This window comes from Mustelus asterias, chromosome 7, assembly GCF_964213995.1.
Source record: "Mustelus asterias chromosome 7, sMusAst1.hap1.1, whole genome shotgun sequence".
NCBI lineage: Eukaryota > Metazoa > Chordata > Chondrichthyes > Carcharhiniformes > Triakidae > Mustelus > Mustelus asterias.
Genome location: NC_135807.1, coordinates 83,241,521 through 83,268,980, shown reverse-complemented (window position 1 = coordinate 83,268,980; position 27,460 = coordinate 83,241,521). Strand labels below are relative to the sequence as shown.

The window sequence follows — 27,460 nt, the reverse complement described above, 5'->3', positions numbered from 1 at the left end:
ATGTTCTGCTCCAGCAAAATCTGGACTGGTGTTAAGTTGATGGATAATATCCCTGATTCAAGGGATAGATGTTTTCATTAGTACCAACGCGGCCCAACTGTGCAAACTGTTATATCTGATTATACCAGATGATGCATGAGAAACAAAAGTTCCAAAGTTTATTTATTTAGAAAATTATTACCTCCTCATAACAGGCAGAGTATTGTGTTTGGGCTGCCACTAGCTCTTTTTGCAAGACACACAATTTGTTTTCTTTTTGATGAATCTGTAAAGCAAAAAAGATGATAAGAGCATAGTATTTCTTTTGCAATCTTTACTATGCTGATCAACAAACTCCTGGCTCAGCTTTACCTACTACAATGCTATACTTTTTTCTGTACAAATAATGAAAATAATTAACTGTTGGACAATGGGCTGCATTTTTATTTTCCAATGTATCAATTCAAGATAGACATAAAAATGCACAAATTGCCTGTTCCTATTCAGAATGATAAGACATCTGATGCGGTGACTAATAACCCACTCTATATGCTGAAAGTTTACCTATGGTTTCACTAACAAATGTAGAAATGCAATTTTTCAGATTGTGACTCAGTCGGTGTAAATTAGATATTAGTTTCTAGCAGCGCACAGGATGAATGCACCATTTAGAAGATCCTACAATAACTGCACCTTTAGTGGCATGAAAGGCTTTTATTTCTCCATTTTCTAAACACAGAAAAATGTATCCCTACAATTCCGAATATTGAATGCCTTATGGAAAGTGAAAGGTCATTTGTAACTGTCCATAGGATTGATGGAGTTTAGATAGCTCCTTGACCTTCACCCTGCACTCATGAAGTATAGTCTCAGATGACAGAGCGTCATGTAAGTTTTTGGAGACTGTCCTTTTAATTCCATATCACATTTTAAGCTATGTTCTGAAATGTGCTCATAATTGTGCATCAAGATTTAATTACCTCAAGTCTTCCCTCATTAATTTGCAAACCATCTTTTAATACTCCTCAGAGTCTATAATTTTCATAAATTCAAATGCATGTCCTTTTATTTATTATTTTTCAGCTGATCCAGTTGAATAATTTCTTTCGAGGCCTACATAAACATCAAGGTCACCTCATAAATATATGCAATTTTTAACAATCTACATTAGAAACTAATTCTACACCCTTTGTATTTCAAAAATTGCTTTCTTGTAAACACCTGAATAATTTTACATAATACATGGGAAATCTTAATATATTGGAAATAACAAATCGTGACAAAAATGGTTAAATTTTGTTTTTTGAGATCAGTGAATTATTATACACATTTATAAACTATTTCCTCAACAGAATTTATGTTCCCTGCATGAAATATGATAGTATGAAAGTAATATGTCTAAAGAAACACTATCTTTCCTCTTTTTGATAAATTGTCTAAAAAGACAAAACGAAAACATATTTCATCTTCAATAATCTGTGATACAACTGAGGGTTGACTTGCTCTCTTCCCCCTCTCTATTTTATAGAATCCAAACATCTTCTTGAAAAGAAGATTTAAAATGTTCATTGCGTTGTAAAGCAGATAATATTTTGGAGATACTGTAATCAAATATATTTTAAAGTCTGCACACAAAATCAATTTGCATAAAAATATGTGACCACATATAGATAACAGCACAAGATTTAAAAGTTACAGTTTTAAACCAAAATAACTATGGTCAAATTGATCACAATAAGCAAGCACTGAATTACATACAATTTTAGTTATGCATGAATAAATGACCTAAATCGAGAAAGTGATTGCTCTATAAGTGTTCGGACTGTTTAGTTTTTAATGAGACAATTGCATTTCAAAAAGACTAAGGTTAGCATGGTGACAACCTTTCCGGTGGCAGACAATTAAGAGTTTGCCACAAGGCCTTCCATCCAATTAATCACAATGGACTGGTTCTCAACACTACGAGCCCAGAACACTAGTAGCACGACATTCTTGGCACTGCCACCAAGAATGGCCGCTGCTGAGGTCGGAAGCAGAATGAGCTGGTGCTATCAAGTTGAGGTGAAGGGGATGCGCCGAACCAGGTGACCAAGCCCAAGTGATCGGAGAGGAAACCCCTCCAGCAACAACGCAGGGTTACCTGAATGGCTTTTGTCAGCAGGAGCCCTTTCATTGTGCCATGGAGCTTCTAGTTTTGATAGCGCCCATATTTGGGGGGGGGGGGGGGGGGGGGGGAGAAACTGGGCGCCACCAGCTAAATCCTGACAACCTGGGAAAATGGTCATCAATTAGCTATTTCATTATGCAAATTTTAGAAAAATGGGCCAGCAGCTGGATTACATTGGGAGTACCTCAGGGTAGCTCCTGGGACATTTTACCAGCTCCCCGCACAATGATTATGAAATCCTGGCCTAAGTGACCAATGAACAGACAATCCTATGCATAGCATGGTGCTTCCCTTTTATATGGGAACCTTCAGTGTCAATTCAGTGAGCAAGATGTATAAACAATGTCTAAAATCAGTATGTATTGCCTTCTAAAAAATCTGTTCTTTTCCATTTTGTTTTTTTAAGAGAAAATCTAAGGGAAAATTTTGGATCACTAAAAGTTTAAGTGATTTGGAGAAAATCAGCAAAAATGTCTCGTGTATTAGCTAAACACAAAAACACAATTATGGTTTTTTTTGTATTAAAAAGTGTATTTAACTATTTGCACAGTTCATGGACAACATCATTTTCTCACTTAAATCCTATAAAGTTTCAAAGTAAAACTAACCACTTGCTTTACCCTATGATGCTGGGATAATACACAGCTGGTGATTATGCAGAGGGAAACAGCTTTGACATTGCCTTTAGTAAACAATGCCTTGATGTGTGACCCGAGTCAACTTTTGATTGATGATCTTATTACCTAGGGGACAATTAGTGTGGTAATTTTGGCAGTGCATGGCTGTCCCATGTCGTACCCAACTAGAAATGAAGACTGACATTTAAAGCAGCATAAAGAATACGAACCTCAGCAACACCTGAAGATGATCCGGGTCCCTCCTATAAAAAAAAGCTAAACTACGCAGCATGTTTCTTTTTCTGAAGAAAATCCCATCTACAACTGCCTGCTCATCGCAACCATGGCAGCAGCAAAGCACATAAACACATGCACAAGCAGCCATGCACTTGAGTTTTCATAAGATAATGATTCAAATTTTCAAGTATATTTTCTCAAATTTGGGAGTAAATCATTACTTACTTATTCACAACCAAAAGAGAAAATGCTGGAAAATCTCAGCAGGTCTGGCAGCATCTGTAAAGAGAAAAAAGAACTGACGTTGCGTCCAGGTGACCCTTTGTCAAAGCTAGCTGGACTCAAAATGTCAGCTCTTTTCTCTCCTTACAGATGCTGCCAGACCTGCTGAGATTTTCCAGCATTTTCTTTTTTGGTTTCAGATTCCAGCATCCATAGTAATTTGTTTTTATCCTTCCTTATTCACACCTTTAATAAAAGTCAACCACCGTTCTGTGAAAATTGGTTGAATTTTTTTTACACTGATTTGTCAATCCGGTACATTAATTTTCTCCTCCCCCTTCCTTATCAATGTTTAGGATACGGTTCCAAGACAGCAGCCACTCTACAATGCAAACCATTGAGCAACAGTGGTGATGTGAGACTAAAAGATAAATCCGATTCTGTCCTCATGAAAAAGACATTTCCAGCAGGAGTCAGAAAATGAGCAGGAAAAAGAATTCTGGCCAATTATTTTCTCTCAAGGCAGCCTGTAGTCCATCTAGCCAAATGCATTAGACCAAATGCCACTACAGTGGAGATCAGCTAACTCAGTACAGACCAGAGATTAAATCTAGAGATTAATTCTGTTTGTGGCTAAGAAACTATGTACTGGAATCATGTCTATGTTGTTAAATAGATTATCTGATTATCATTATTCTTGAGATGAGAACTTTTTCAAATTATTGTACCCTCTTTCTTGTTGAAATTCATTTACTAATTTGACATTGACCCCTATTTGCTTATGTTTCCCTGGGTTTGATTCCCTGGTATTCTGCTCTGGTCTTCTGGCGTGAGAATTGAGCATTGTGAAGTGAGCTAACATTTCCTTTATTGCACGATCAGGTGCTGCACCTTCCTGGTTTGCATGGTTCAACTATTCACTAGATAAACTTGTTACTCACGAGATAAATCATTTCAGCTATCCAAATGTCCCAGTGATAAGCTGAGAGATATTTGATCATGATATTTTACCTTTTTTGGGGCAATATTTGGTAATTGAAGATTACTAGAGATCACTTTTATAAAGTTGAAAGACTCTCAATCCTTGGCATGAGAGATTCCCTCCAAATTCATTCTCTCCCAGATGGACTAACCACTCCCTCTGCTGCATTCCTCCTGGGAGTTAAAACCAAGCTCAAAATGGCATAAACAGTAGCAGGCAAAGTTTCTTTCCTCATCTGAGGCAAACAGAAAAACAGGGAGCTGGGGGAAGAAAGGAACTATGCTGAAGGAACCTCTGGCCTCACAACATCTGCCCTCAGGAAAGCAGGTGAAAACAGAGTGGATGGGAAGATAAAGGGCAGATGGATGACATCAGGGCAAGGAGGCACAAAGGATAGAGGGCATGAGAGGCAATTCAAAGAAGAAATAGATTAAAACCTAGATCGAAGTGAGCAGGTGAAGCAGTGGCTATCAGTGGGTGCAGCAAATGATGTGGTTGTGTGAAGATAAATTAGCAGCGGACATAACAGGAACAGGGGATGGAGGAAATAGGAGTGATTGCAGTCGGGAATAGAAAGGGATTCACTTAAGTTATATTACCCCTGAAATCGATGGAGAGCAAAATCAGATGGAGTATATAAAAGATAGCCCCATCTGCTATCATGTTTTGCACCAAAATTAAATTTTATTCCCTCTCCTACCTACATTATTTTGAGGCATTGACTAGTAAAGGACCCTGTACTAATTATCTAAGCATGGTTTTAGAACTTCTGGATGCAATGAAACTATTGCCAATAGTCGCAGAAAAAGAATTAAAGTTTACTCCCAGATAAAGGCCTAAACAACATGGAATAAATGAAGAAAACACATTTCACCAAAGCCAAAAACAGATAGTTTATTTGTTATTGTACAATACATTTATGGATATTAAATTTAAACGCAAGCATTTTACTAATGTTTGATGATGTTTGACTTGGAGAGGAATTTGGGTGATATCCCTCTGTGCTTGCTGCCCTGTTCTTCTAGGTGCAGATTGGGAAGGTGCTGTCAAAGAAGTTTTGTTGAGTTGCTGCAATGCATCTTGCCACTCCGTGCTCAATGGAGGGATAGCGTTTTTAAGGTAGTGGGTCAAGTGCCAATCAAAAGGGCTCCTGTGTCCTGGATGATGTTGAGCTTCTCAAATTAAGCACATTCCTCTTAGAGTGAAAGGCAAGGCTAGCAGAAGTTGGAAACCCTGGATGATTCGGGATATTGAGGCCCTGGTCAAGAAGAAGAAGGAGGCACATGGCATGCATAGGCAGCTGGGATCAAGTGAATCCCTTGAAGAGTATAGGGGGTGTAGGAGTAGAGTTAAGAGAGAAATCAGGAGGGCAAAAAGGAGACACGGGATTGTTTTGGCAGATAAGGCAAAGGAGAATCCAAAGAGCTTCTACAAATACATAAAGGGCTAAAGAGTAACAAGGGAGAGAGTAGGGCCTCTTAAGGATCAACAAGGATAGAGCTGTGAAGAAGGCATATAGTGTGTTAGCTTTTATTAACAGGGGGTTGGAGTTTAAGAGCCGTGGGGTTATGCTGCAACTGTACAGGACCTTGGTGAGACCGCATTTGGAATATTGCGTGCAGTTCTGGTCACCTCACTATAAGAAGGATGTGGAAGCGCTGGAAAGAGTGCAGAGGAGATTTACCAGGATGCTGCCTGGTTTGGAGTGTCGGTCTTATGAGGAAAGGTTGAGGGAGCTGGGGCTGTTCTCTCTGGAGCGGAGGAGATTGAGGGGAGACTTAATAGAGGTTTATAAAATGATGAAGGGGATAGATCGAGTGAACGTTCAAAGACTATTTCCTCGGGTGGATGGAGCTATTACAAGGGGGCATAACTATAGGGTTCATGGTGGGAGATATAGGAAGGATATCAGAGGTAGGTTCTTCACGCAGAGAGTGGTTGGGGTGTGGAATGGACTGCCTGCAGTGATAGTGGAGTCAGACACTTTAGGAACATTTAAGCGGTTATTGGATAGGCACATGGAGCACACCAGGATGGTAGGGAGTGGGATAGCTTGATCTTGGTTTCAGATGAAGGTCGGCACAACATCGTGGGCCGAAGGGCCTGTTCTGTGCTGTAATGTTCTATGTTCTATGTTCTAAGGTCATCTATGTGCAGATCTACAAGAGATGGGTGAGATCCGAAATGAATATTTCTCATCGGTATTTACTGTTGAGAAAAACATGGGTGTTAGGGAACTTGGGGAAATAAATAGTGGTGTCTTGAGGGGTGTACATATTACAGAGAAAAAGGTGCTGGAAGTCTTAAAGCGCATCAAGGTAGATAAATCCCCAGGACTTGAAGAAGTGTATCCCAGGACATTGTGGGAGGCCAGGGAGGAAATTGCGGGTCCCCTAGCAGAGATATTTGAATCATCGATAGTCACGGGTGAGGTGCCTGAAGATTGGAGGGTGGCAAATGTTGTGCCTTTGTTTAAAAAGGGCTGCAGGGAAAAGCCTGGGAACTACAGGCCAGTGAGCCTCACATCTGCGGTGGGTAAGTTGTTGGAAAGTATTTTGAGAGACAGGGTCTACAGGCATTTAGAGACACAAGGACTGATAAGGGACAGTCAGCATGGCTTTGTGAGTGGAAAATCATGTCTCACAAATCTGATTGAGTTTTTTTGAAGGGGTAACCAAGAATGTAGATGAGGGCAGTGCAGTTGAGGTTGTCTACATGGACTTTAGCAAGGCCTTTGACAAGGCACCGCATGGTAGATTGTTGCATAAGGTTAAATCTCACGGGATGCAGGGTGAGGTATCTAAATGGATACAAAATTAGCTTCTTTACAGAAGCCTGAAGGTGGTTGTAGAGGGTTGTTTTTCAAACTGGAGGCCTGTGACCAGTGGTGTGCCTCAGGGATCAGTGCTGGGCCCACTGTTATTTGTCATTTATATTAATGATTTGGATGAGAATATAGGAGGCATGGTTAGTAAGTTTGCAGACGACACCAAGATTGGTGGTGTAGTGGATAGCAAAGAAAGTTATCTCCGATTGCAACGGGATCTTGATCAATTGGGCCAGTGGGCTGACGAATGGCAGATGGAGTTTAATTTAGACAAATGGGAGGTGATGTATTTTGGTAGATTGAACCAGGGCAGAACTTACTCAGTTAATGGTAGGGCTTTGGGGAGAGTTACAGAACAAAGAGATCTCGGAGTACATGTTCATAGCTCCTTGAAAGTGGAGTCATAGGTGGGCAGAGTGGTGAAGGCAGCATTCAGCATGCTTGGTTTCATTGGTCAGAACAATGAATACAGGAGTTGGGACGTCTTGTTGAAGCTGTACAAGACATTGATAAGGCCACACTTGGAATACTGTGTACAGTTCTGGCCACCCTATTATAGAAAGGATATTATTAAACTAGAAAGAGTGCAGAAAAGATTTACTAGGATGCTACTGGGACTTGATGGTTTTTGAGTTATAAGGAGAGGCTAGATAGACTTTTTTCTTTGGAGCATAGAAAGCTGAGGGGTGATCTTATAGAGGTCTATAAAATAATCAGGGGCACAGATCAGCTAGATAGTCAATATCTTTTCCCAAAGGTAGGGGAGTCTAAAACTAGAGGGCATAGGTTTAAGGTGAGAGGGGAGAGATACAAAAGTATCCAGAGGGGCAATTCTTTCAAACAGAGGGTGGTGAGTGTCTGGAACAAGCTGTCAGAGGTAGTAGTAGAGGCGGGTACAATTTTGTCCTTTAAAAAGCATTTAGTCAGGTACATGGGTAAGATGGGTATAGTGGGGTATGGGCCAAATGTGGGCAATTGGGATTAGCTTAGGGGTTTAAAAAACAAAGGGCAGCATGGACAAGTTGGGCCGAAAAGCCTGTTTCCATGCTGTAAACCTCTATGACTCTATAAATGCTGCTGGAACCATATTCAGGCGATCAAGGAATATTCCCCACCATATTCAGGAATATCTTTTCAAAATCAGCGTCCCTGCATTCAAAATTTAATGAATGTGCCAGCCACCAGCATTTCAAAAGGTGCACAGATGAGAGTTCCATAACAAGGTCAGAGGCCACCAGCATTTCAAAAAGTATTTTACAGGATGTAAATTCCAATAATGAGATTAGCATGTGTACTCAGACCAAAAATCCTGCTAATAGGAAACAGTAGAGACAATTGTACCATTGAGGAAGACATATATATGCTAATGTCAGAACTAACAGAAGTCGAGAGGACAGACAGTCAATAAAACAGGGCATCTTCGATGGGAAAAAATGATATAATTCACAACCACGTCGTGGAAACAGCAGGCAGTATCCAGTAGTCTTGAGGTGCAGAGTCCAGCTAGCAGCCTGTAAGCTGGTGCTGGTTAGCAGACCAGAAACGAGCATGTAGAGGACATTCATGGAGGCAGTTAAAACCATATCTTCACTGAACCAAGAAGAGATGTTCCCCAGAATAACTACTCAATCGTATACAATATGGTAACTATAAACTGGCCTTGTAGAACTATTGAATTGGATATTATGTTGGCAGAGAGAAGTCTTGAAACAGTTCAGATCTTGTGAACATATTTGGATCAGAAGGGTAATTCCTACTTAAACTATGTGGGTGTGTTTAGTAGCCTTATACATAACTGATTTAGATTATTATTGTCCTGTTTGTGTTTACATGTCTTTTCGTAACTGTAGTAAATAGTCTTCAATAAGTGTTATGCTGCTACTGGGCTGGTTATTTTTCTCGCTGGATATCACACATGGCCCCTTACACCGTTCCTGCAGACAAACTATACTCCACCACAAATCAGCGTTTCCAAGTCGGGACACGCTCACTGTTAACATCAGCTGGGTTTGTGACAAAATGGAGTTGCATTCTTCTTGCACTATGACAGTTGTTACCTTATTACCAGCTGCCTTCTTTGTATCTCTGAGAGTTTCATTTGCTCTGTTTAAGGACTCGTGCTGTTTCAGAATTTGTTCTTCCAGGTTTTGAGCCAGATCAGACTTTTCCACCAATCTCATCTTTAACATATTCACCTCCAAGTCCAAAGTGCTAACTTGTTCTTCAGTATCATTTACCTGAAAGTAATTACATTGTTTTCATAATATAGAAGTTATTATTTCCCCTAGTTCTAGTTAATATACCAAGAAGTACTCCACTAAACACTGATAAGAATTATAAGTTGAAATATATGAGTTCTTCCAAGAAACACTGACTTGGAATAGATTTCCATTCGTTAAATCTCTACCATTTTTTTTAAGCATAGTAAACATCTTAGCAACAGTTTCCATCCTGAGATCCAAATATTTACTCCCTATGAAGGTAGAACACCTTTATGTATTTATAGTAATATTAATATACAAATATAATAATGCATCTTCTTCCAATACAAATGTCAAACAAATGGCATGTTAATACTTGACATAGTTAATTAAAAATGAAAATAATAATGCAAGTAAGCTGTGGCAGTTAGTATCCTTACAAACAAATAGGTTACTTTAAAAGTTGAAAATCCAAGGCAAAGTTTCATCACTATTCCAATCTAATCTAATACAAGCATCTTTGTTAGGGACATGGTAACAGGATGCTTTTTAAAAAAAAAAATCATAAAATTATTAGGTAAAATCAATATGGATTTTTGAAAGGAAAATTGTGTTTGAGAAAACTGTTGGAATTATTTTGAAGTTGTAACTAGAAAGGAAGATGTGGCGGTACCAGTGAATGTGGTGTATTTAGATTTTCCAAGAGCATTTGATAAAGTGCACACAAAGGATCTAATGTTCCAGATACTAAAAGCTAAATCTAACTGGCTACCAGATACTGGAGATGAGGGGGTTAGCTTATGAGGAGAGATTGAGTAGATTGGGCCTGTACTCGTTGGAGTTTAGAAGGCTGAGGGAAGATCTTATAGAGACATATAAGATAATGAAGGGGCTCGACAGGGTAGAAGCAGAGAGATTCTTTCCACTTAGAAAGAAAACAAGAACTAGAGGACACAGTCTCAAAATAAGGGGGAGTCAGTTTAGGACAGAGTTGAGGAGGAACTTCTTCTCTCACAGGGTAGTGAATCTCTGGAATTCTCTGCCCATTGAAGCAGTGGAGGCTACCTCGTTAAATATGTTTAAGTCACAGGTAGATAGATTTCTGATCAATAAGGGAATTAAGGGTTATGGGGAGCGGGCGGGTAAGTGGAACTAAACCACTATCAGATCAGCCATGATCTTATTGAATGGCAGGGCAGGCTCGAGGGGCTAGATGGCCTACTCCTGCTCCTATTTCTCATGTTCTTAACTCTATAACCTTCAATTTCACTTCCTGACATAATTAACCAATGTCTTTTTAAAGCAGCTAACTCCATGAATCAATACTGATTAACTGTGATGAACGTTAAAGCAGTTTGCTACATAATTTATGGATGATAAATGCTCAAATGGATTACTTATCAGTTAAGGAGTATTCCGTGGAGTTACCTTGTAGAAATCTAATCACACATCATGGCATTTTTTTGCTTGTTCAAATATATATTCTTTATACCTGTCTTTCCCTGCCTGGCTCTCTGTATCTGACCATTGCTAATTGTAAGAATGGCAACTTTTTTAAAACACAGACAGCAATCTGTGATCATTAGAAGCTTTCTGCCCGAGTTGAAAGTTCACTTGTTTTTATTAATTGATCAGTCTCTGTTCTCTGTCCATCACAAATGACAATAGTGATAATTTACAGATGATAAAGAGACACGTGGGTGTTGATTTTAAACCTGAAGGTGGCTGTTCATGCCTGCAATCATGATTTTGAAGCTCGAGCCTTATTTGAATTTGACATGCAAACTATGGACTTTAAACAGGTGTTGTTAATATGTTGGTCTTTAGCATCGGAAATTTGGAGAACTGAGATTTCGACAGGTAAATGTTCAGCAGTTAGGACAGGATGGGGGTTAGCAGCAGAGGCCTGCTGTCAGCGCCACAAAAATAAAAGATTTCAAAAATCAGCAGCATGGCAGTGGTTAGTACTGCTGCCTCTCAGTGCCAGGGACCCAGGTTCAATACCAGCCTTGGGTGACCGATTGTGTGGAGTTTGCATTCTTCCTGTCTGTGTGGGTTTCCTTTGGGTGCTCCGATTTCCTCCTACACTCCAAAGATGTGAAGGTTAGGTGGATTGGCTAAATTGCTCCTTAGTGTCCCAGGATGTGTAGGTTAGATGGATTAGCCATGGGAAATGTGTGGGGTTATAGGGATAGGGCAGGGTAGAGGGCCTGAGTAAGGTACTCTTACCCAGGCATTCTACACCCCCCAAGCAAAAAGCACCCCTGTATATTTGCTTTAAACAGAACTGGCTTTTTAAAAAAAATGTAAATAATTCTGTGGAAATCTAGAACTACTCACCAAATACAGTAAGGACCTAGTCTAACTTGTATGACAAAGAACATCCTTCACTAGAGTTCAAAATAGTGGGGTAGCAGTGCAGGGATACAAATCGCCTGTATTAACGGTTTTTACTTCTCTTGTTCAGTTGAGATATGACATATTATTGGAAGTTATATGCCAAGTATATAGCTGTTGGAAACAGTGGCATATTAGTATTCTAGAGACCCTAGCTAATGTTCAAGGGACATGGGTTCAAATCCCACCATGGCAGCTGGTGGAATTTAAATTCAATTAATCAAATCTGGAACTAGAAGCTAGTAATGGTGACCGTGAAATAATCACCAACTGTCATAAAAAAACCCCCATCTGGTTCACTAATGTCCTTCAGGGAAGGAAATCTGCAGTCCTTACCTGGTGTAGCCTACATAAGGTTCCAGACCCACACAACAACATGATTGACTCTTAACTGTCCGTTGAAATGGCCCAGCAACCCATTCAGTTCAAGGGCAATTAGGAATGGACAACAAATACTGGGCTTGGCAGCAACGCCCAAATCCCATGAAAGAATACATTTAAAAAAGTTGGATGATGCAGACTGAAGTCGGCACAAAAGGCAAGGTAGTATAATCTTACATAACAACCTGGACCACGAAGCAGGGATTTTCAGGTCTCTCAATTTAATACACTTTCTGCACTTTTACAAGAACAAAATAATATCCATGAACAGTCAAACAGCCTACTAAAAATAAACCTTTATGTGAATGCTTATTATAAAGTTGGTCCTCTAGATTTTCTTCATATCATTGTGTGAAACATTTTTTAAATCTTTCATGGATGTGGGAATCACTGGCTAAATCAGCATTTTACTACCCATCCCCAATTGCCCCGGAGAAGGTAGTGATGAACCGCCATGTTGAACTGCTGGAGTCCATGTGGTGCAGGCACACCCACAGTGCTGTTCGGGAGGAGTTCCAGGAGATTGATCCAGCAACAGTGAAGGAACAGTGATATATTTCCAAGTCAGGATAATGTGTGATTTCGAGGCGAAGTCACAGGTGGTGGTATTCCCATGTGCCCACTGTCCTTGTCTTTCCAGGTGATAGAGGTCATTGGTCTGGAAGGTGCTCTCAAAGGAGCCTTTCTCAGCTGCTTCAGTGCATCTTGTAAGTGGTGCACACTGTTACTACTTTGCTTCGATGATGGAGGGAGTGAATGTTTAAGGTGGTGGATGGACGCCAATCAAGCAGGCTGCTTTTTCCACAATGGTGTCAAGCTTCTGAAGTGTTGTTGAAGCTGCACTCATCCAGACAAATGAACAGTATTCCATCACATTCTTGACTTGTGCTTTGCAGATGGTGGCCAGGTTTTAGGGAGTCAGGAGGTGAATTACTTGTGACAGAATTCCCAGGCTCCGAACTGCTCTTGTAGCCACAAAATTTATATGGTTGGTCTCGTTCAGTTTCTGGGCAATGATAACCCCGAGGACATTGATGGTTGAAGAGAATGGAATGGAAACTAACAAAAAGTATTCCAGCTGGTCAGCTGATTAAATGGTATTGATGCATGCTGACAAATTGGGAACACTGCATTTGCCCAGGCTAGAAAATCTACAGTCAGCTAACAGAATCAGAGCTCTGGGGAAAATATATCAATTTCACTCTCAGAATTTTGGGAGACTGTGGCCTCAGTAAATACTTTAATGAGAAATTTAAAAGACAAAAAGACAATTCAATAACAATAACATTATTTACAAAAAAAAATTGTCTGAATTCTAATTTTAGGCATTAGAAATTCCAATTAGTGTGAAAGGAAAAGACAGAATTTTATTCATAGAGTGACTTAGGTGATGTGATAAGTGCCGCTTAATCTCCAAATTACACTGGTCTGAAATTTTCTCACTTTTGGTCCAATTCTACCACCATTTGTTATGGTAGAGATAGCAAAATCGGATAGAAAATGTGGACTCAAAAATGATCAATGACAAAAGTTGGTATAGAAGAATGCTGGAAATTTTTGATAATAGAAATTAAGCCTTGTATATGGCAAGTACATATTGTACTTTAGACCTTTAACAGAATAGATCAATACTTAATGTGACACAAACTTAAGTTATCAAAAATTTCACCACACCTTGCATAATGTTTCTTTCAGTTTCTGATTCAGTGAATCATTTTCTTGTTGTAGCTCACTAATAATCTGCTTTTTACGTGTAATGGTCCTATTGTTCAATTCTTGTGCTGAATGTAACGAAGATAATTCGATTTGCAAATGTTTAATTGTTTCTTCAGACTGAGCCACCTGCAAAATAAAAATGATACCAAACTATAATTGAAGTAATTTAAAAGCCAACATTTATCTCAACAGGATAAAACTGACGAGAGAGAGACGATACAGTCACTTGCAACAAATCATGAATTGTACGGCTCGGATTTTGTGGTCAGCAGGAAAGTGATGTTTCTCACTACTAACCCTGAAGAAAGCTGCTCCCAGAGATCTAGCGGCCTCTATGGCCTAGGTTTCCCCTTTTCTAATGTCACATTGAATCTGGTGCCAAGTCAAAAGGACCTCCAGAATCCCACATCAGCAAGGTCATCAAGTAGGGAAAGGAGCCAATGGCAACAAACAGAAGCTAAAAGCACTGATTATCTTTCATTTTTAAGTTAGAGAGAGCAAATTCTATGTTTGGCACATTGTTACAAATGCAAGGTTCTACAGGGTTGTTATGTTTGGGACTGTGGTGCATAGTAAAAGACTCAGATAAACTTCATTCAACTAGGTTTAACTTTTTCAATGCAGGACAAATAGTGTAAAATGGCAAGTTATCATCAGTTCAGACATTTCGAATGAATTACAACCTTGGCAGTTTCAACAATGCACCTTACAGAGAAACAGAATGCTGCATTTTGCAGAAGTGGGGGGGGGGGGGAATCAACCGGAAGCCAACATGGCTGCAACAAGCCCACCTTGCAATCATAACATGCTGTGGGTTGAGTGAGGGTTTTGCCCCCCCCTTAAGTGGATCTAATTGTCTGGAAGCTTCAGCAGTTCCAGCAGTGCCAGGGCTCAGTAGTGGGTGCTACCAAGGAGGAGGATGAAGGAAGACAAAGAAAATCATGGCATCCAAAGACAACTCCTGGGATTAAAACCCCAGGGAGGAATCCAAGAGCCCAGAGAAGGGGGTGGGTGGCTGGGGTTTAGGGGGCACGTGGCTGTCATAGTAGGAGTGGTGGGAGGTGCGTCTAATGAGTGCAGCCCCCCCCCCCTCAGTCCACCCCAAGGAGGTGCACCCTTCCTTCCCATCCTTTTACATCTAGACCTTAAAAACTGGCCTGCCCACTTCCACCCATGCCAGTCATATATTGACATGGGCAGAATATTATATTCAGAACAATAAGCTTGCTAACAAGCCTAATTTACCTTCAATTATTTATTTACATAGGGCTGACAGGCTGCAGATTTCCACACCCACCTAGTGTATTATGGGGTCCAGCTCAGGGGCAGACAGGAAGATGGAGGGCGAGCCACCCTATGTACTAATGTGTCCCTTACTGAAGACATGGCCAGAGGAGGCACATAAAATCCAACCAATAGGGTTGCTAACAGTGAATACTGAATTTCCACGTTTAATTGCGAATGTGCAGACTTCAGAAGCTGCTGTCAGTTTGGGAGCAGCAACAATGGTGAATGCTGGCATCATTACTATCGCAAAATCTGTCGATGATACGAACATACCAACAAACAGCAGCAGTAGGCCATTCAGCCCCTCAAGCCTACTCTGCCATTTGAAAAGACCATGGCTGATCCGGCAGGAACCTCAAATCTGCATCTCTTCTCCCACTGATAAGCTATCACCCGCTTGCTTACGAAGAATCTATCAACTCTGCCTTGAAAATATTCAAAGACCCTGCTTCCACAATGTTTTCAGGAAAAGAGTGCCAAAGAGTTGTGATCCTCAGTGAAAAGATTTCACTTCATCTCCATTTTAAATGGTCGACCCCTTATTCTTAAACAATAAATCCTAGTTCGAGATTCTCCCACAACCTCCTCTCAACATCCACCCTTCAAAGCCCCTCAAGACATTAGGGCCCGATTCTCCCATCGCGACGTGCTAATTTTTTGGCGCGTCGGGTTGGGAGATGCACGTATCGGACATTTCGCTGGATTCTCACATGCGTTCCCGACGCTTGCGCGTTTCCCACCGCCAGAGAGCAGATGCGGTTGGGACCACGCTGGAAACCGGTGGGAAGACCAGATAAGTGATTTTAATCTATTTGTAGTATAATTTCAATGTCATTATCGGGCCTGGGACTGAATTCTCCGGGCCCGATAGCATCTCCCACCCCGCCAGGAGTATTTCACTTCAGCAGAGTTTAGAGTAGTACCCCACATTCCTGGAACTAGCAGGAGACCCTGCTGGAGTGAGGAGGGGGCAATCAGAGCCCCACCAGGGGGCTGGGCGGCAAGAGTGGTGCCCCCTGGACATGGGCACCTTGGTAGTGCCAGCCTGTGCCCCCAGCACTGCCCAAGGGGCAAAGTGCCTATGCCCAGGGGGTACCTTGGCACTGCCCACTGGGCATCCACCAGTGCCAAGAGGATGGGGCCTAGGGGTGATAGGTTGGGGGCTGGAGGGAGGCCAGCGATTGGGGTGGGGGGTGGTCTGCCTCCCAGGATGGGGAGAGGGGGGATCTTGCTCCCATGGGGGGTGATGGGAGGCTGGAGATTGCAGCGCTCCAGGATGACGGGGGGTGGGGAGGGGTGGTGGTTTGGACTGGCTCGGGAATGGTTGTGCGGTCACGATCAGGCCGTGGGGGGGGGGGGGGGGGGGGGGGGCTGGAGGGGCACCAGTGCAAGAGGCCTGGGCTGGCCAGCGATGGAACTGTTAGACTCTGGTCGGAATAGGACCTAAACCCGAGCTTTTAATGATATTCACAATTGTGGGCCCTGCACTGTACAGAGTGTGGGAGATTAGAGTCTGAACTCTCACTGAAAAAACAATCGTGATTTATACCATTTTTCCTGCCAATTCAGCACTTTGAATTTTTTTGGAAGAATCGCCCCCTAGATATTTCAATTAGGTCACTTCTTACTCTTCTAAATCCAGTAGATACAAGCCTAGGCAGTGCAACCTTTCCTTTCAAGACAATTCACCCATTCCTGCCCAGCAGGAGAAATACTTAATACAATTAATGTTACCAGAGAGGCAGTGCTGGGTAGACTAATGGGACTGAAGGTGGATAAGTCCCCGGGTCCGGATGGAATGCATCCCAGGGTATTGAAAGAAATGTCAGAGGTAATAGTGGATGCGTTAGTGATTATTTATCAAAACTCGTTGCATTCTGGGGTAGTGCCGGTTGATTGGAAAACGGCTAATGTTACGCCGCTGTTTAAAAAAGGAAGGAGACAAAAGGCGGGTAACTATAGGCCGGTCAGCTTAACGTCTGTAGTAGGGAAAATGCTGGAATCCATTATTAAAGAGGAGATAGCAGGGCATCTGGATAGAAATGGTTCGATCAATCAGACGCAGCATGGATTCATGAGGGGAAAGTCGTGCTTGACGAACATGTTGGATTTTTATGAAGATGTGACTAGGGCGGTTGATGGAGGAGAACCGGTGGATGCGGTGTTTTTGGATTTCCAAAAGGCGTTTGATAAGGTGCCCCATAAAAGGCTACTGAAGAAGATTAGGGCACACGGAGTTGGGGGTAGTGTGTTAAAGTGGATTGGGGACTGGCTATCCGACAGGAAGCAAAGAGTCGGAATAAACGGGTGTTTTTCCGGTTGGAGGAAGGTAACTAGTGGCGTGCCGCAGGGATCGGTACTCGGGCCGCAACTATTTACCATTTATATAGATGATCTGGAGGAGGGGACGGAGTGTAGGGTAACGAAGTTTGCAGACGACACAAAGATAAGTGGAAAAGTGAATCGTGTGGAGGACGGAGAAGATCTGCAGAGAGATTTGGACAGGCTGAGTGAGTGGGCGAGGATATGGCAAATGGAGTATAACGTTGAGAAATGCGAGGTTATACACTTTGGAGGAAATAATAACAAATGGGATTACTATCTCAATGGAAACAAATTAAAACATGCTACCGTGCAAAGGGACCTGGGGGTCCTTGTGCATGAGACGCAAAAGCCCAGTCTGCAGGTACAACAGGTGATCAAGAAGGCAAATGGGATGTTGGCCTATATTGCGAAGGGGATAGAATATAAAAGCAGGGATGTCTTGATGCACCTGTACAGGGCATTGGTGAGGCCGCAGCTGGAATACTATGTGCAGTATTGGTCCCCTTATATGAGGAAGGATATATTGGCATTGGAGGGAGTGCAGAGAAGGTTCACCAGGTTGATACCGGAGATGAGGGGTTTGGATTATGAGGAGAGGCTGAGGAGATTGGGTTTGTACTCGTTGGAGTTTAGAAGGATGAGGGGGGATCTTATGGAGACTTATAAGATAATGCGGGGGCTGGATAGGGTGGAGGCGGAGAGATTCTTTCCACTTAGTAAGGAAGTTAAAACTAGAGGACACAGCCTCAAAATAAAGGGGGGTCGGTTTAAGACAGAGTTGAGGAGGAACTTCTTCTCCCAGAGGGTGGTGAATCTCTGGAATTCTCTGCCCACTGAGGTGGTGGAGGCTACCTCGCTGAATATGTTTAAAGCGCGGATGGATGGATTCCTGATCGGTAAGGGAATTAAGGGTTATGGGGATCAGGCGGGTAAGTGGTACTGATCCACGTCAGATCAGCCATGATCTTATTGAATGGCGGGGCAGGCTCGAGGGGCTAGATGGCCTACTCCTGCTCCTATTTCTTATGTTCTTATGTTCTTATTCCGGGTATTAGTCTGGTAAACCTTCTCTGAGCTACTTCGAATGCATTTACATCTTTCCTTTAATAAGTCGACCAATGCTGCACATAGTACTCCAAGTGTGGCTTCACAGGCAGCCTGTACAAATAAAAATAACCTCCCTACTTTGTATTCAATTACCCGCACAATAAATGATCACACACTGTACCTACATACTAGCCTTTTGTGATTAATGCACTCGGACACTGTGACGTTATTGTATCTTTAAGAAAGTTTTTTTTTCAAAACATGATTTCTGCAGCTCTCAGCTTCAGTGGTTTCTTAGCTCACAGCTTTAGTGATGTCATTGTTGCTGGGCTGACTATGATAAGTCCTTATATTGCTACTTAAGTGGTTTAAATGGGAGTTTAAATAAAAATAGGTTTTCCCTTCTCCCTGTTGTCTTGAAAATTCTGTTGGTTAGCTGAAAACAAGATCTTGTTTCCCTGAAGGGTGAAAATCTGCTCTTGTTGGGGGCTGGACCAGAGCCTCTCTGGTGTTCTGGGAGGCCGTCTTGTCTTCAAACTGTTTGGAATGAATCCAGAGAACTGTAGACTTCAACCAAAAGGCTCAACTTCCTGTATCACATGAGCATTACTCTGTGCTGTGTTAAACCTGTGAAAAGGGATTGGTTTGATTGGAACATTGTAGATGTCTTTGTTAAGGGTTATACATTATTATGATTGTTTGTTTCTTGTTGGTAATTGGTAAAAAATCTTGCTAATTTTCTTATTATACATGTTAACTATATTCTTAAATAAACTTTGTTTGATAAAAGCTCCCTAGTGGGTCACTTGAATCATACCTGAAGTGAAATATCTCATGTATGTCCTAGCCAAATTCAAGATGCAAAACTTATGATCCAGGCAGGCTCCATAGAACACTTTGGAGTTTCGGACCTGAAATATAACAACATCCAGATTCCTCTAAACCTCAGAAAATGCTGGAAAATCTTAGTAGTTCTAACAGCATCTGTGAAGAGAGAATAAAGCTCTAACAAAGGGCCATCCTGACTCAAAACATTGGTTCTATTCTCCCTCCACATTTGTTGTCAGACCTGCTGAGATTTTCCAGTATTTGTTTTTGTTTCAGATTCCAGCATCCGCAGTACTTTGCTTTTATCCCTCTACACCTCGGAACTCTGCAATCTCTCACCATTTAGATAGCATGCTTCCTTTATATCCTTCATGCCAAAATGGTCAATTTCACATTTTCTCACATTGCACTCCATTTGCCAGATCTTTGCCCACTCATTTAACTTGTATCTTTTTGTAGCCTCCTTATGTCCGCTTCATAACTTACATTCTTACCTATCTTTGTATCATCAGCAAATGTGCCTTCAATCCCTTCATCCAAGTCATTTAAATAAATTGTGAACAGTCCAGGCACTGATTGCTTGTTACATCTTTCCAGTTTCATTTATGTCTACTCTTAGCTCCCTGTTAGCCAGCTAATCATCTTTCCATACCAATATGTTACCCGCTATAACATGAACTTCTTTTTTCCACATTAACTTCCACCTTCTGGAAATCTAAGGTTGTTCCCTCAAAGAACTCCAATAGGTTGGTTAAACAGGATTTCCCTTTAGCAAAATCATGTTGATTCCCTTGAGCTTATCCATGCGCCCTTCTACAACTTCTTTAATAATAGCTTCTAACATTTTCCCCATGAAAGATGTTAAACTAACTGGCCTGTAGTTTCCCATTTTCTGTTTCCCTTGTTCTCTGAATAATGGAGTTACATTTTTACATTTGCTATCTTCCAATCTGATGAGACCTTCCCCAAATCTAGGGAGTTTTGGAAAATTACAATCACTGCATTAACAATCTTACTAGGCACTTCTTTTAAGACCCTAGGGTGAAGCGTATCAGGATCCAGGCTCTTATCAGCCCACCACACCAATAATTTACTCAGTACCACTTTTCTGGTGACTATAATTATCCCGAGTTCGCCCCTTCCTTGTTTCCTGGTTTATAGCTGCTTTTGGGATGTTACTTGTACCCTCTATAGTGAAAGCCATGATTACTTAAATCATCATAATGTGGAAAATAAATTGCACTGTTCAAACCATTCGACTCATAAATACCTTATTTAGAGCCTTATTTATTCAGATACTTTAAAAAACTTTAGAGCAAATGTCAGCAGACTGGTCACAAGAGCGAGGCATGAATAGAATAGTTGCAGATTTGGTGAGGGGAGAATTCAGTCCAGTATGGGAAGGAGGTATTGGGCTGCATTTTTCCATTGGCAAGACAGATAGCACAGTCAGTGATGGGGGAGGGAGGATTCGTGTCACATGATCACATAAATGTGAAATGTGATTTAGCCGTTCTTGCAAGATTTTCCACTCCTGTCGCCAAACCTGCTCGCCGTGAGTGGGAGCAGAAAATCCTGGCCATTGTTTTTGATTGCATTACTTCATATAAGCTCGAGGCAACAGAGATTTAAAACTTTTGTCCAGTGTTTACTATCAAGTGCAGTTAATGTGTAGATGATTTAAAAAATCATAACAAACTAGATATAAATGGTATAGATAATCTAGCCAAAGATACAACAGAGTAGATCCTGCGTTTGGGCTGTACAGAAGATAAATATGATTGTTGGAAAGCTTCCAGCAATGCTGTCTTCCATCCATCATGAATATCAGATGGCAAGACGACATCACAAATTATGAATTCCTCAAAAGAACCAATCTGCTCAGCATTGAATGCATTCGCTTCCAACACTAATTGCCTTGGAAAATGTTTTATGATCCGGGAAGGCAGGAGTGCATCTCACAAACACTTCAAAGACCAGTTGAAAAAAAAGCTCTCTCTGGCTGACATTAACCAACAGGTGTGGGAGCAAAAGGTTGTTAACAGGGACAGCTGGTGCACAACAACCAAGAAAGCAACCTAGAATTGTGAAATGAACAGACGTAAAGATACGTGCAGACAAAATCTGCTTATACCAGAGCCCCTGTAAACCAGGAACTCCTGTACCCCAAATGCTCAAGAGCCTGCAGATCAAGGTTTGGCTTTTTCAATCGCCAACAACCATATCACAACTCTTCATGATTTTCGCCTGCAAAGAATCCACTATCAGTTGATGGGATAGAAAATCACATGTATACATTTGCAGATAATACAAACATAGATGGCATTGTAAGTAGTGTAGATGGAAGCATAGAATTACAAAGATATATTGGTAATTAAAGGAACGGACTAAACTGTGGAAAGTGGATTTCAAGATAGCAAATGGGAAGTCATCCACCTGGGATCTAAAAACAGTACAATAGAGTATTTTGAACACAGATTAAAGCTAAGGGATTTGGGAGTTCAGGTACATTGATCATTACAATGTCATGGTCAGATACAGAAAACAATCAAAAAGGATAATGGAATGCTGATCCCCGTATCAAGAAGGCTAGCATATAAGAGGGTAGAAGTCATGTTTCAGTGACACAAAACTCTAGTTAGGTGATAACTTGAGTATTTTTAGTAGTTCTGGGAACCACACCACGATATACTGCATTTGGGGAGAGTGTAACATAGATTTATCAGAATAATAAAGGACTTGAAGGGTTAAGTTAGGGGAGAGGTTTCATAAACTAGGAGCTGCATTCCCTAGAATTCAAAAGATCAAGGCGAGATCTGATTCATTTTCAAGATATAAAGGCAAACAGTTAGGGTAGATAGACAGATTATTTCTGCTAGGTGGGGAGTCAAGGATTAGGAAGAATAGACTAAAAATAAAAGCCAGATCTTTCCAGAATGAATTAATGAAACACTTGTGCACACAAAGTGGTAGAAATTTGGAACTCCTTCATCAAATGGCAATAGATGTTAGATGAATTGCTCATTCTAAAACTGAAATTGAGAAATTTTTGGCAACCAAGGCATGAAGGGATATGTGGCAACAGTGGGAATGGAGAAGACATTCCTCAGCCATGGATTTGAAGGTGGGGGTCACATAGCTGGCATCATGCTATTCATCTATCTACCCACTCTTGAACCAACCTTAATTAAGGTGGGTCTGGGTGGCCAATTAATGGCCTCACACTTCAGCAGCAAATATCATGTTTGTGGCAGAGGGTGAGGCACATATAGTCGGAAACCCAGCAGCTTTTGCTGCGCAGGCCAGTGACTGGCAGGTGGGGGAGAACCTCCTTTGTGGGCACACTGGACCCATAGAAGGGATCCCCCTTCCAAGGTCTTTACCCCAACTTTAACCCTCCACCTATGGCCTCTCGAATATCGCTTCTCACCTAAGCCTGCCAATCTGGCCCTGGTGACCCTGGGCTTACTTATTTATCTCACCAATTCCCCTACACATCTTGGGACACTAAGGGATAATTTAGAATGGCCAATCAACCTAATCTGCACATCTTTTGAGTGTGGGAGGAAACCAGAGTACCCTGAGGATACACACGCAGTCATGGGGAAAACATGCAAACTCCACACAGACAGTCACCCAAGGCTGGAATCTAACCTGGGTCCCTGGTGCTGTGAGGCAGAAATGCTAACCACAAGTGATTGATTAGCTAGCACAAGGAAGGGTGACCGTTACATTTGTTGAATTGACTCACTGATGTCCTTTGTGGAAGTCATCAGTCCAGCTTGAACTACATGCAAACTACACACAAATAAAGACAGAAAATGCCGTAAACACTAATTATTTTTCTCTCAAACATATTTCCCTCTTGACAGATGCTGCCAGATCAGTTGAGTGTTTGCAGCACTTTGTATTTAATTCCACCATCTGCAGTATTTTGCTCTCCTACATGGAAATTAGTTGCCTACTGCGTCAAAATAAAAACCAAAGTGACTGAAGGAAATCCGATTCAATCAGACGGGAGTGGAACCTCCTGCTGTCCACCATTCAGCAGGCAAAACATCATAAGGACGGTTATGGGGAAAAAGGAAGGGGATTGGGATTGGTGAATTGCTCTTGCAAGAGAGCCAGCAGGGGCATGACGTGCCAGATGGCCTCTTCCTATGCTGTAACCATGCCATTCTATGATTCAGACAATAAGCACTAAAAATTATAAACAAATACTTTACAGCAGGCCCACTATATGTGGAAGGAAAGTAGGTGGCAATCTACATGTGACCTCAATGAAATCAACAAGCTATTTGTAGATCTCTATATTTCAATACCGAATTAACATGCCAAATCTAAGCACTACCTCACTGTCTCACAACATCCTTTATCTTTGTCATAATGTCAAAGTAAATTTGCAAACAACATATGAAATAGGAGAAGTAGGCCATTCAGCCCCTTGAGTTCACCCTGTCATTCAATAAGATTACAGTTGATCTGTTTGTATTTCAATTCTACATTCCCATCTACCCTCGACAGCCTTTGATTCCCTTGCCTAACAAGAATCTATTTACTTCCGCCTTAAAAATATTCAATGACTCCGCTTCCAACGCCTTCTGAGGCAGAGAGTTTCAAAGATTCGCCAAAAAATCCTCATCTTTGTCCTAAAGACTCATCCACAAGAGGAAACATCCTTTCCACGTCCACCTTGTCAAGACCGTTCACTCGCTTTTTTTCTTCAATCAAGTCCACCGTTAACTTTCTAAATTCCAATTGATACCAGCCCAGTCTGCTCAGAGGACAACTCACTCATTCCAGATATCAATCTAGTAAACCTCTTCTAAACCATCTCCAATGCATTTTGCATCCTTCCTTAAATAAAGAGACCAAGTGCACAGTATCCCTGTATCCCTTTATACAGGGCACACAAATGCTATCAATTCACTTACTTTGTTATGAATGCGACACACATTCAGATAAAGAGCCTTGAGTTTTGTAATTTTGCTATCTTTGAAACATAGTCTTGACTGTTCGTGTATTCTTAGATTATTTTCTCATTGTTTCCTCCTGCTTTTCTCTGACCCTCATTTCCCATGTTACTATTTTGTTCCCTTGCTTTAACTCTACCCCTTGACTTGCTACATCTACCCAAGCTTATCCCTCACCCACCGTTTTTATTTTAAAAGTCTACTTCCCTAGTTACACAGCTAAAACACTGGTCCCAGCACAGTTCAAGTGTAGACCGTCCCAATGATACAACACCTATTTTCCCCAGTACTGGTGCCAGTGACCCATGAACTGGAACCCACTTCTCCCACACCAGTATTTGAGCTACACACTCATTTATCCTGTGCCAATTTGCACACAGCTCAGGTAATGATCCAGAGATTATTTCCTTTGAGGTTCTGCTTCTTAATTTGGTGCTTTGATTTTCATACTGACTGTGCAGACCCTCTTTCTTTGTCTTGCCTATGTCATTACTACCTGCATGGAGATTCTTTATCTCCCCGGCTCCACTCTCAGTCTTGCTCTTTGTGCGCTCTTTATTTCCCCAACTGCGCTCTCAATCTTATTCATTCCCGCAATTCTTTATCTCCCCGGCTCCATTCTCAATCCCACTCTTTCTCGCACTCTTTTATCTCCCTACTCTACTCTCAGTCTCACCCTACCTCATACACTTACTTCCCGAGCTGCGCTCTTGATCTCGCTCTTTTATCTCCCAGCTCCACTCTCCAAATGTGTGGTATGCCGTAGGACTGAATAGAGAACCTCCCTTGCTTTGTTTTGACTTACTTTTATTACGTATCTGCACATGATATTCTTTACCTTGGAAAGGTGGTAATATAATCCGCATTAAATTGTGACGTAGGCCTTAACTGACAAACACATTTATTAAACAATAGGGGGGAAGGAAGAGTTAGAATGGCAAAATGTATTTTACAATTGTTTTTAAACTTAACTCTCCTAAGTAGATCATGTCCCAACTGTTGCATTCTTATGGGGCAGGTTTTTAAAAAACTTTTCTTCCTGCTCACAAATTTAATACCTTGTGGCAGCCTTCTACCTCATAAGATTAGGGTTTGCTCTATGGTGGTCAACTCTGTGTTAAGCATTGTTGGGTGTGATTGAGGAGCCCCACTCTAGCCTGGCAGTCTCTGCCACATTTGCTGCAGAAGAAGACAGTGGGCTGAGAAGGTGAGATGATAAATGTAATATGGCCTTCTAAAGATTTCAGCCAGATTGTTAACTTTGAACCAGCTAGGCTGAGAAATATTGTCCAGTAAAAATTCAAACAACTGTCTATTAAATTTTAAAATGCAATCTATTAAGCATATATCTGAATTAAGTGCTGTCACCATTCCTACCCCACACTACCTGACTGAGACACTGTTGCATACAAACAGGGGGAATGAGATGTACCTGAGAGGTCAGGAACCAGAGAAAGGTGAATAAGAGACCAGGGGGCCCAAGGGGGAGCAGCACATCAAACGTTAGAGAGAGGAAAATTGAAGTAAAAGCTTCAGCAAAATTTGGGTCTGAAATATGGGTGCGCTGCTGTTTGAAGAATTATTTGAATAAAAATGGAAAATCATCTTTTTAACATGCATGCTTTTACATGCAAATGTACATGATAAATTGAAATCAGCTAAAACACTTTCACTTGCATCCTCCCAAGTACACTCATATTTGCTACCATCACATCAATTCACATTTAAAGCAAGACCGCTTATCTCTTAACTAAGAACATCCATAGCAAAACAAGGCAAACATTATTTAGAGTTCATGTATGGTACAGCTATATTTAAGATCCAGAGGTAAAGTACATGCTTGTAACTTCAAAAAAAAAATGTGTATTGAGGAGATGGATTTTTGAAATAGTTTTCCTGAAAACGAACAATTTTAAGATAATTCACCGTAGCCGACCCAGCATAAAAGCAACCCCATTTTCTAGGCACCAAAGATCGTGTTTCGGTCTATGCTCAATGTATCATAAGTCAGTGCATGGGATCCAACAGGCAATGTGGCCATGTTACCAAGGAAATGTATGGGAGTTTAAGATATGCGCACACAGAGCAGACCGTGCCTGGCGAACAACAAGCAGAAATGGGTCCTCCGGCAGAACAATGAAATATTAAGCTAGTTTCAAGCTAAAAGTCATCACATTTGTTAACTCGAAAATTACCAATTTTCAGCAAATTATCAGTGGCAAAAGCATAAGCACCAAATATGTCACATCGGGAACATGTATGAAATAAATATGAAGTTTGCTATGTCCAGCAACCAGCAATGGATTGGAAAGGTTGGAAACAGTTTATAGTGAAAACCACAGGACATGGGAGGACAAGATTCAGAGTGGTATTGGCCAGCATGGCCAACGGAACAAAATTATGGTAATTTTCAAATGTAAAACCATGCTGAAAATTAAGTTCTCCGCAGGAGTTTTTGCGCATGTCCATTACAACAGTTGGCTGGACGAGGATGGAGTGAAGTTGTGGATCAATATGTGTGGAATAGACTTCCCAGTGTTCTATGCAAAAAACACAGTTCAGTAGTGTGGAACATTGTTCAAATCCCAGATATGATGTGGATAACCAAGGAGATCAAGAGGTGACAGCCAGAGATAACACACAAATGGCAGTTAGAAAGCACAGGGTCTAACATCTGTAATTCAACTTTTGGATGTATGTCTCAATAGGTCATTCAGGGACCATGTTCACAATTCATAATATTAAAATAAATAAAATTCAATGAAACATGTCACATTAATTTAATTTGAATTACAAATGTTATGTTCATTTCACATTTCAAAATGGTGACCACGAACACCAACACAGGCAGTTCACATTTTATATTGGGAGTATAAATCAACCCAATTTGGGGAGGATTTTTCAAGGGTTCAAAGATCGACTTGTACACTGTGAACCATAGTAGTTACACAAAGTGGAAAAGCATCGAAATTATCCATTTTACAACAGTAATACCCTAACAGTATCAAAAACTATTTTCATAATGCAGTTATAATATCTGTAATTAAAAACAATATCCTTGTTTTACCTGAGTAGCCATTTCCCTTTCTGCAATCATGGCAGTTTGAAGATCCTGTTCTAAAGAATGAATCATCTGCTGATGCTTTTCAACTACATTAACTGAAGCCATATATTTCAGGTGCTGTTGTTCCAGCAGCTTTTCTTGATGCTGAATCTAAAGCAAGTTTCAAAAAGTTAGTTGCTCAAGTACAAGTTTTATATTTGTCAGATATCA

The 27,460-nt window shown here is 41.1% G+C and overlaps 1 protein-coding gene across 1 annotated transcript in view; it reads right to left on the bottom strand.

The window, feature by feature from the left end:
- Window positions 1-27,460, bottom strand: part of LOC144496129 (uncharacterized) — a 287,585-nt gene that overhangs the window by 121,280 nt on the left and 138,845 nt on the right. The window contains exons 9-12 of the mRNA XM_078217113.1: window positions 27,254-27,400; window positions 13,685-13,852; window positions 9,089-9,268; window positions 182-265 (exon numbers count right to left, since the gene is read on the bottom strand). Of these exons, the coding sequence (XP_078073239.1) occupies window positions 182-265; window positions 9,089-9,268; window positions 13,685-13,852; window positions 27,254-27,400 (579 nt within the window). The remainder of the gene's footprint in view (window positions 1-181; window positions 266-9,088; window positions 9,269-13,684; window positions 13,853-27,253; window positions 27,401-27,460) is intronic.